Source organism: Oculina patagonica, unplaced genomic scaffold (genome assembly GCF_052425735.1).
Source record: "Oculina patagonica isolate OP01 unplaced genomic scaffold, crgOcupat unplaced545, whole genome shotgun sequence".
In the NCBI taxonomy this organism is placed as follows: domain Eukaryota; kingdom Metazoa; phylum Cnidaria; class Anthozoa; order Scleractinia; family Oculinidae; genus Oculina; species Oculina patagonica.
In genome coordinates this window covers 1-10,881 of record NW_027558412.1, presented here as the reverse complement: position 1 = coordinate 10,881, position 10,881 = coordinate 1, and the positions used below count along the sequence as shown (strand labels likewise).

The 10,881-nt window shown below is 38.7% G+C and overlaps 1 protein-coding gene across 1 annotated transcript; it reads left to right on the top strand.

The window, feature by feature from the left end:
* Positions 1-294: 294 nt before the first annotated feature.
* Positions 295-10,523, top strand: LOC144640892 (uncharacterized). The gene is made up of 6 exons (XM_078499948.1): positions 295-546; positions 1,478-1,609; positions 2,634-2,720; positions 3,388-3,567; positions 4,650-4,751; positions 10,234-10,523. The coding sequence occupies exons 1-6, from the start codon at positions 430-432 to the stop codon at positions 10,369-10,371; spliced, it is 756 nt and encodes a 251-aa protein (XP_078356074.1). The 5' UTR covers positions 295-429; the 3' UTR covers positions 10,372-10,523.
* The last annotated feature ends 358 nt before the right edge of the window (positions 10,524-10,881 follow it).

Here is a 10,881-nt window from a genome sequence, read left to right as displayed (position 1 = left end):
TGTCCATTTATACTGAAGGTACACCTCCATTAGTGAAGTTTCAGCTGTGCACATGCTGACATCTTTTCACTATTTTTCTGATTGTTTTTTTTACATGATCAGTAATTAAAATCTCAGAAGTGTGGCATGGGATTTGACATTGCTAATTAAGTTACGTGTACTGCTGACTTGTTTGTATAATGCCATGTGATGCAAAGCACCACATCCTGCCCACCCTGCACACATATTCAGAACCCATCAGAAAATTTGTCAAAAGATGCAAAAGTGAGCTGAAATGCTGTGTTCATCGCAATCCCCTGTTCAATATGTAACAGAGGTAAAATCCTTCCTACTTGGTACAAAATTTACTTTAAGCTTACATAGATTAACCAACAGATTTGTGTCTGTACTTGTACACAGGAACTTCTGTGTCAGTTTAGATCAGTGATCATGAAGCTTCAAGACGACATCAGAATATCAGGAGGTACAAGAGGTTCAGGAACAGGAGACAATCAAGCCAGAGCACAGGAACTAAAGGACCAAATGGCACAACTTACCCAGGAAAATGTACCTAATACTTACTGTTAAAGCTCTATTAAGCATGCTTCTCTTAAATGTTCCTGTTTGGAAGTTCAATTTTTTTAATATCCCCCCCCCCCCCGGGGTGGGGGGGAGGGGGGTGGTACTCCCCTATATAAGGTATATAGGTATGTGCCGCCCAAAGGGTATGGTTTTTGAGCCGTTTTGGTCTGAAAACGGGTATAGATTTTGAAAATTTTGGTCTGAAATTGGGTATGGTTATCTGGGGAACGTTCACGAAAGCTTATAAACTTATTTTTCTTCCCAGCAACCGGAGCGAGTAACTGGTGAGAGACAAAGAGAAATAGATAAAATATATCATTTCAGCTTAATTTTACCTATTCATCCTTTTTACGTTGACTTCCGTTCAGCGTTCATTTTAAGGTCAGGTCTGAAAACGGGTTTGGAAAATGACATTTTTTGGTCTGAAATTGGGTCTGGATTTGGAGATGCGGGCGGCACACCCCCACCAAAAATTCCAAGGAGTACCCCCCTCCCCCCCCGGGCCCCCCACCTTTTATTAAATGCACCCCCCACACACACCCCACAGGGAAATGTAACTAACACTAACTGTAAATGCTCTATTACCGGTAAGCATGCCTCTCTAAAAAGTCCCCATCGGGAAGTTCAATTATTTAATAAACCCCACCCACTATAAAGTGCCCTGCTTTCCTAGATGGTAAATGAGAGCAATTTATGAACAAGAAAACAAGGCAACTTTTCGCTTTTAAAGGTATTCATCCTCCACATTTACTTATTATTGTAAGTTGTTATTTTATGAAAATGTGAAAACAGCACTTAATCATTAGAAGTCCACTTTTTTTCTTTTTTTCTTACTAAATTATGATGTATGGCATCACAAAGTGTGTTATGGATGAAAGCTCACTCATTGTTTGACTGTGTTATTTGTACATTATAGTTTCAGTTACAAGAGAAAAATGAGCAGCTTTACACGAGGCTGGAAGAAATGCAGACACGATACAGTGAACTGATGAATTCTAAGACACAGCTTTCATCTAAGCTCATCTCCAGTGAAGAGGAGAAATTACAGGTTAGATACAGGTTATATGTCAGGGTGGCTGACTTTAAGCTGTCCAATCACTCAGGGGTATAAATGATTACCAGAAAATTGTTATGGTGCTGTTGACTTGAAGTTCTGAGTAGACAGGGCTTGCCCTTCAGTCAAGCAGCTCCAAAATTTTGCTTGCCTGGGACAGTTGTATGCTTGTCTTAGTTATTTTGTTTTATGATTTAGTTGGCAGACCACTTTGTTCTTTGCCCATTGCATTGGGCAAGTGGGTATGAAAAGTTACTTGCCTGGCAGAAAAATCTACTTGTCTCAGACAACCGGACAGAACTTTTTTGGGGGGCCTTGACACTTGTATCCCTGTGTGTTCAATGTTTAGTAGAACACTTCCCGTCACAAGTCTTTTCTATCAGCACTGAGGGCATGGAATTGGAGTGCCCCAACAATAGCGGCAGATGTGGATTAAGGTCATTGCCCTGTATTGCATTGCGCATCCTTACTGCGCAGAATTTTAGGCGTAATTAGCGCGCGCACATAAACAAAATGGCGGCTTTTTTCTATGCGGCTTAGTCCGCGAGAGAAGTAAATTGTCGCTTTCTCGTAAACGAGTCTGGTGACCTATCAATTTTTTCTCATATTTTGGGTGTAGCGATAAAATTCGTTCTGTAAAATGAAAACAGATCAATTCTTGTGTTTGAAAAATAAATTATCGCTAAAAATGTGTACTTTGCTAGTACTCGCAGAGGAATTTTAAAGGAATTGTATGGAATATACAAGGTCTTCCCGCTCCTAAACGAATCTGGTGACCCCACTTTTTAATTTCAAAATTTAAGTTACCTTAAAGTAATAAACCAGTAGGCGAAGTTTGGTTAAAAATCTATGTTCAGTTTTATTTCAGGGTAATGACCTTAAAGTGTTAAAAGAATGTAGACTGGATGATGAATAAGTTATAAATACAAGACTGAAATAGACAGAGAATATAAGTATGGCTTGATTATTTCAAATTGTTTTACTGTGTTTTTGTCTTTAATTGTCGTTTGACCAATAGATCTCCAAGACCTTAGTTGATGTACAGCTGGAAAACAACAGAATTCAGGAAGATGCAGAAGCCATTAATTTTGACCTTAACAATAAGGTGGAGTACATATAATTATAACTTTTTTGATAAAAGTATTTTACTGTTACAGTTCTCGTACTCAGCATGCCAAATAACTTGAAAAAAGCCATCATTAAGCTTAAAAAAATTGAAGCTGATGAACAATAAAAGTATGCAGGTCTACATAAAATTATTTCAAGATGGCCTCCCCTGGCATCTCTCTAAAATAGTATTAATAGTTATTTTTGATACACAGAAACAAACTCATTGAACCTAACTTTGTTAGTTGTAATAAAATATAGTCTAAATCCTTCCACTCATGGAGTCAATCTTAAGTCAGTTTAACTTTACAGTCAGGGCAAAACCACAAGGTGGTTTTAACTAGCATTTTATACCGCCGGGTCCCATGTAACTTTTGATAATTACGTACTTATCAAATGGACTAAAGTCATTTATCATCGTCATTGTTGTCGTCATCATCATCATTATATTATTTTATTTTAGACACTTTTTATTTATTTATGTATTTTATTTTTTTTTTTTTTATCCTTATCATTATTAGTAAGTGTGCTTATAAGTGGTACTGCTTACTTTTCAATATTTTACAAAGTAAAATTGGGATTTTGTTTTAAACTTGGGGCAATTGGTGCATTAATTAAGAGTACTGTACATCAGTTATAATGTAACTCTGTTTGCTTCATTCCAGGTGCTTGCTCTAGAGAATAATGTGATGGAACTGCAGATGTTTTTGGATAAGGCTCAGACTGACCTGACGGCAGCTAAAGAAGAACTCGGCATCATGGAAACAGATCATAAAGAACTGGCAAATGAGTACATTGCTTTAAAAACAAGCCATGTTCAGCTCACGGCAGACCATCAAAAGGAGGTACAGTGTGTGTAGCTCATGCAATTCATGTACAGTGGCATGCTGACAGGTGCTTAATGAGTGAGTGTCCAAAAGCTTTGGGCATGGGGCGGCTGGAGACCAGAGGAGCCCTAAGATTTTGGGCCGTGGAGCATGGAGCCTTATCAGTTTACTGTTTGGATTCCCTATTATTAATATTTTAGTGAAGCCCTGAAAACATTTTCCACACATTTGTTTTTTGAGGCTCATTGAGCAGGGAGCCTGGCCTTTTGGGGGCCCAAGGGCCTGAAAAGTCATTTTTAGTTACCTGTATCTTAAAAACAGAGAAGTGTATAGTCCTGAAACTTTGTATGAAAGAAACCTCTGTTTGTATTAAAAATATGTGAATACAAGTCAGTTCTGTGATCATAAACTAAGTTTGAGATTTTGCTATGGCTTTCCTGATGAGTGCAGGGGATTTTGGAAGCAGCAGCATGGTTTTGAAATTTGGAGGCCATTCTGCCAATATCTGGATGTGTTCTTGGCAGTCCCAGGTTGAACTCCTTTGCCACAGCATGTAAACAGCTAAATGGGTAAGGCCTGGCCAAATGAAAGTAGATGCAAGTTTTCAACTTGCATTCACTTGCGTCTGTGTTTGACAGGAATTGCGTACACTTGCATTGACTTGTGATGACTTGTGTTCACTTTGGTCAAGATCAAATTTGCACGCAAGTCAACGCAAGTTTTGCACCATTTAGCCACCCAATGCAAGTCTTGCTTTTCATTTCAAGTACTAAATTGCAGCAAATGAAGTAGAATTGAAATGGCTTTTTTGACAACTTGTGTGCACTTGAGAGTAAACTTGCAAGTCTGTTTGGCCACCAAACACAAGTCTGCATGCAAGTGCACTTGTGATTACTCGCATCCACTTGCGTTACCATTTGGCCAGAGCTTTGGCTGATGCCTGTTTGTGTTGTGTTACTGTTCATTTTGAGTAGTTGTTTGGAATCCACTTTAAACATTTGATGCACATGTTCATGTTTATGCTCTGCAATGTTATATGAGTTAATGCAGAATGCCAATTATAATTATATTTCTCATATAACGTCTATTTAAATATACAGGTAGCCAAAAATGAAGAGTTGGGTTTGGAACTTGTGACCTTACTTAACACGAAGGAAAAACTGCAACATGACAAAGAAGCTGTGGAGCTTGAGACAATGCAGGTACAACTGCCATGGTGTGGTGTGGTGATATTTAAATTTCCCTTCTGAAAGATCAAACGATATATTTCCTCTTTTTAATCGGGCGTGGCCGATTTAAGGTTTACCCTTTGGTCGTCCTAGAGCGTAGTCTCCTGGCGCGGCCAAAAAGACGGGGATAGCTCGGGGTTGCTACAAAACCGCTACGGGTGACGCATACCGCAATGGTTTTCATTTTAGTTTTGACAGGAAATCGTTGCAGGCACACTTGGTCGACTTTTGGGTTAATGTGTAATCAGGTTGTGTTTTTTTGCTTCGGCGGAAGGACAGAGAAAAAAAGCTTACGGGGCAAAGTACAGTATGGGGCCCAGTTCTCGGCCACTTTTGACGTAAACTTGTATTTCTTACCTCAGAAGAATCGCAGGAACTTAAAATTTCTCCCAGAGCTAGCTACATTATTCAGCTTTTTGGTGTAAAGCTATCGACCGGTCAAAAATTAATTTGCCCGAGCAATAATAAAAATAAAAGCTCCATTTGTGGGCCCAGTTCTCGGCCACCTTGGCCCAGTTCTCGGCCACTTTTGACGTAAACTTGTATTTCTTACCTCAGAAGAACCGCAGGAACTTGAAATTTCTCCCAGAGCTAGCTACATTATTCAGCTTTTTGTTGTAAAGCTATCGACCGGTCAAAAATTAATTTGCCCGAGCAATAATAAAAATAAAAGCTCCATTTGTGGGCCCAGTTCTCGGCCACCTTGGCCCAGTTCTCGGCCACTTTTGACGTAAACTTGTATTTCTTACCTCAGAAGAACTGCAGGAACTTGAAATTTCTCCCAGAGCTAGCTACATTATTCAGCTTTTTGGTGTAAAGCTATCGACCGGTCAAAAATTAATTTGCCCGAGCAATAATAAAAATAAAAGCTCCATTTGTGGGCCCAGTTCTCGGCAACCTTGGCCCAGTTCTCGGCCACTAAAAAGCTTGTCCGTAATTATCTGTAAAAAAATGCTCAATTAATTTTCACAGTCATAAAATCACTCTGTAAACCTATTTATACTATATCGATCCCAAATTATTTTTATGATGCTTTGTTTTACTTTAGAAAAGAAGGATTTTAACGCGCCTAGTTGCCTATGTGCAGGTTCTGGCAAAACCGCATTGTGTGACCCGTGCATTTAGATGGTTTATTTTGCAGTGAAAAGGTCTTGAAAGATTTAGGTGTTGTAGAAATAATAGACAAGACAAGAGTCAGCTCAAAACTTAGAGATAAGATTGAACTTTATTTTTAAAACATTTATTTCTTTCATTCTGGCAGCAGCAGATGAAATTATATTAAAAACCAAGCGCTAAGCTGTGATAGCGAGCAGGGTGGCCGAGAACTGGCAAATACGCAAACGTCGCAAGAAAAAATTTCGAAGTAAATTAAGACCAAAAAATACAACGGTTCAACGAAAAGTTAACTAAAGCAGAAAGCTGAATTATTCTACGTTTCACATGCCAAAAATTAGCTCGTATGGTGGGGGCTTTTGGATAAAATACGAATTTAACTACATCCATGAATTTGGAGCCGTAAACAAACAACTTTTTTGGGAATGCAAATTCACCTACCTCCGCGTAAACTCGACGTGTGAGCTTTCTATATCGAATTGAACGATCAAACTCAAGATACTTAAAGCACATGAATCAGTCTATCGTTTGAAGGAAATACCTTTTTCTTTTGATTCAACTGGAGTGTGAAAAAACGCGTTAAACACAAAGTGGCCGAGAACTGGGCCCCATACTGTACTGATATTCACCATTGTGAAATTGCACTTACTTTGACAAGTTAAAGTTATTTTTGTAAATGAAAAAGGTAACGTCATTGATGTCACGCAGTGTTTTTTTTTTTAGCAAACTAGATGGTTTGCTGGTTTCTGACTATGAATGGGGGTGTGATCTTGCGGTATATTTTTTGAGCCTGACTCCGCCGTAAAACTTTTTTTTTATTTAGCAAGAACTGTGTCGATTTTCATTTCTGAACAATTGGTCGTCAAGTCGTTTGTCACAAAGAGTAGAATGTTTGTACAGCATGTTTTGGAATTATTTTAGATTTGGTTAGTAAGACGCTTCTGAAGACCTGAGCAAAACATTGGGAATGTACAGTATTAATAGGAACTTGAATGGAATTTTTCACAAGTTGGATAAAGGTATCAACTGAAAAAAATGGAATTCAAAATGAGAACTTGGATTTTGTTGTAATTAAATTTTATCGCGGATTGGATGCATAATATCACGGCTTTGAAAGTCTTCAAATAATTAGAAAGGTTCCTTTCTTCCTTTTGATCTTATTGTTATTTTCATGTATTGATTATTCGAAAGTGGTTTTCGTTGATACGAAAAAAAAAAACGGGTTTTCACTGAATTGCTTGAAGTATTTTTAGACGTGATAATATTGGCTTAATCAAATTACATTGTGCACGAAATATTTGTTATTCTTTTGTCTTGAAACTTTGAGGAAATTGAAATTTTTGTTTGACAGTAGTGTATGAAAGGCATTTTATAGAACTGAATAAAAAATTAGAAACTTTGATAAAGGTTATTTCAAAGATTTATTTTGCCTGATTTTGAAGGGTTTCAGGAGTTTTAAAGAGTGCTGGTAAACGGCTGTATGTTGTTTGTGATTACGGATCTTATTTAGTTTCGAACGCTCTAATTTTTGAAAGGTTAAAACAGGTTAAAACCGGGCGGTTTCATGAGTTTTTTGGGTAGAAAGGTACGGTGGTGGTCAAAAAAAAAATGTTTAGAAAGGAATGACTGTAGTAGCACGTAAGTCGGAGGTTTGCGTGAGTCACGGGGTATAGTATGCGTGAGCTGGATTTCCGGCGTCACAACGGCATGTTTTGTTTACTGAAAGATACACTCGACGTTTAGTTAGCTTAGTCGGCTTGGGAAACTATTTTAAAAATGAATGTTGTAATAGTTAATTAATAGTAATCTAGAATTAACCCACTCTCGATTGGAGTCTGTTCTGGATTCGCGCTACCTTTTCGCCGCGAAGGAATTTTGTAAAATTTCGCTAGTGGAAAGAGGTACTGTAAGAACAGTATCAATAACTCAAAAGGAGGAACTTCTTTGTAGCTCTGAATTAAGACGTATGATAAAATTTTAGAATAAGAAACTTTCGATATATGGTTTTCATATTGTTTTTGTCAATTTCCTTTTGTGGCAGATTTTTTGAGAATCAGCTTTTCTTTCGTGTGATGACAGACACAGGACAGAACGAGAGGTGGATGAGAAAGATGCCGAAGATGAATATATAGGCACCGAAAAACGACAAGAACCGTCAAGGACTTATCTTTAGAGGGCGGGGAGTTTTGGCATACTGTATTTTGAGGACTGGACTGGACTAGTAAAACGCGGACTAGTAAAACGCGGAATTGTAAAACGCGGACTAGTATAACGCGGACTAGTAAAACGCGGACTTGTAAAACGCGGACTAGTAAAACGCGGACTCAGGTAAAACGCGGACTTGTAAAAGGCGGACTAGTAAAACGCGGACTAGTAAAACGCGGACTTGTAAAACGAGGGCTTGTTAAGCACGGACTTGTAGAGCGCGGACTTGTAAAACAAGCGCTTGTAAATCGGATAAAACTAAACGGTTTAGCGAGCGAAACAATTTGTGTTTGAAGCTCTTGTGTGTTTCTTCGACGGCATATTTCTAGCTTTTTTGAGCACTCTATGGTCTGTTTTAGCGTGGAGATGTTTTTGCAGTATAGCACATGTTCGTTCTGCAAACCCCTACTAAAACAACGGGATTGATGCTATGAGTTGTGTGCATATGTTTCTTTCTTTCCACTACTTGACGTCTGTTGAGTGCAGTCGTTTTTATTGCTCGCACGAGGTAGAACGGGGCCCGTCCAGAAATCAACAGTCAATCGTAAATAAAGGTGACGGGCCTACACGACTCCTACGTTCGTGACATTAGAATATTTGCCGTTAAATGTTTAAATTCGGTCTTTCGACCTTATTTGCTTCTGACTTCTTTCTGAGGGTACTGTTTTAATTTGGGGGCAGTATGTGGTAAATAAAGGTGACGGGCCTACACGACTCCTACGTTCGTGACATTAGAACATTTGCCGTTATATGTTCAAATTCGGTCTTTCGACCTTATTTGCTTCTGACTTCTTTCTGAGGTTACTGTTTTTTTGAGACATTATGTATTGAAGAGAGCCGTAAGATGATTGTGGCCAAGGAATTCGAAGTGTCTAGAGGCGTTTTACAAGTCCGCGTTTTACTAGTCCGCGTTTTACTAGTCCAGTCCAGTCTACAAGTTAAAGACACATCAAGACCACCCCACTGTGAATTGCCATAGCACAGACAAAATTATAGTCAATATCTTATGTGTTTTTAAGAGAATTACATAAGAACCAAGGCATGTCTTGTCTTGCCTTACATTGACATGCAATAATTTGGAAATACTAAGCTCGTAACAGTTTAAGACAGAATCCATCAGGAATTTGAGTAACATTAATTTTAGTTACGCAAAAATTGAGCACCAGAATAATTTAAATCCTTGTGTTCTTTCATACCTTGTTAAAGGCTTGACATGTGATAACACCAACATAACACCAACAACAGTTCTTTATCAGTGGGGATTGAAGAAAAAAATGGAAACATCATCACACAGTTGACCCCCATGCAAAAACACTCCAGGATGTCACGGGGCTGTTTGGTGTCCGTCTGCCAATTTCTAACTTCAAATTCCAATGTTAAATTCACATTAAATTTTCAATATTTCTTAGTTGTCTAAATTTTACTAATTCTTTTAAAAAAAACTATCACCTGCCAAACATCCCCAAAAATCACTCAAAAAATTACAAAATACCGCAATACATAGATACATGGGATGAGTGAAGTTTCCTTGGATTCCTTGAAACACCAACAAGATATTTCCGTTTAAGGTGGCTGATAATGGGTTTCAGTATTTCCCAGTCCTTATACTTTGGTTCAGGACTAAAAGCCTTCATCAATTGCTATTACAGTAATGGTATGAAACAAATGTTCAATCATTCATCAACAAGTTGTGATCATTTTCTTGACAATAGTAGTTCCCCGGTAAACAGTTGTAGTACTGTCCCATCAAAGTGCAATGCCTGGAAAATACCGAAAAGCACACGACCTTCAGGTGAAACCGCACCTTACAGTATTACCAATACACTGCACTTTGCTAAGTCTTAAAACTTTACATTGTCTATTCGTCTACTTCAATCGTTTATTTGTATTGTGTGAGATACATTTATAAATTGAAACCATCATGTCTTTAAGTAATAATGCAATCTCGACAACGTTCTAGATATTATATTATGCACACTAATACAGCTCATGCAAGCCCTGTGACTTACACAAACACAGTCGGACTGAGTGCTTAACTTAAGTAACTGCTTCGTGGTTTCTGCTGTACTGAACCCTGCCTTTCAAGGCAAAGCGCCCGATTTTAAGCTTCTCAAGCTTCTCAATGTTCTTGTTACAGGAGTACTATGACCAGCTCAGAAGGATTGCAAGCAAATTCTCGAGAAGTTCATTACGTGAGAAGGTGACAACTTTCTTTTTCCTAAATTTGTGTTTCTCTCCTGTATACAGTTTGAACTTCAAAAAGACTTGGGAATAAGATTGGTTTGGAAACAGAAAGTCATACCTATACTCATTCCCGAAGTCATACATGTTCTTTCATCTGAATATCTCTAGATCTATTAACTAGAGGCGTTGTCAAGCTATCTTTTTTGTTTTCTTGCTAATGTACTCGTTTTCCAACATGTTCCCTACTAATGTAATATGGTAAGGTAAAGTCTGTGTCCAAGCCATGAGGCTCATACAGCTGGAGCTTATCCCGGTTTCCGTAGCATTAAGCGACTAGGAGTATTGCTACTCCCCCCCCTGGATGGGATGCTAGTCCATCGCAGGGTTACCCCCCAGCAGTAAATTCGCCGGTACCCATTTGTACACCTGGGTGGAGAGAGGCACTGTGAGAGTAAAGTGTCTTGCCCAAGAACACAACGCAGCGCCCCGGCCAGGCCTCGAACCCGGGCCGTTCGACTTGGAGTCGAGCGCGCTAACCATTAGGCCACCGCGCCTCCCACACTAATGTAATATAACCAAGTGAAAATATATTGTTCATCAC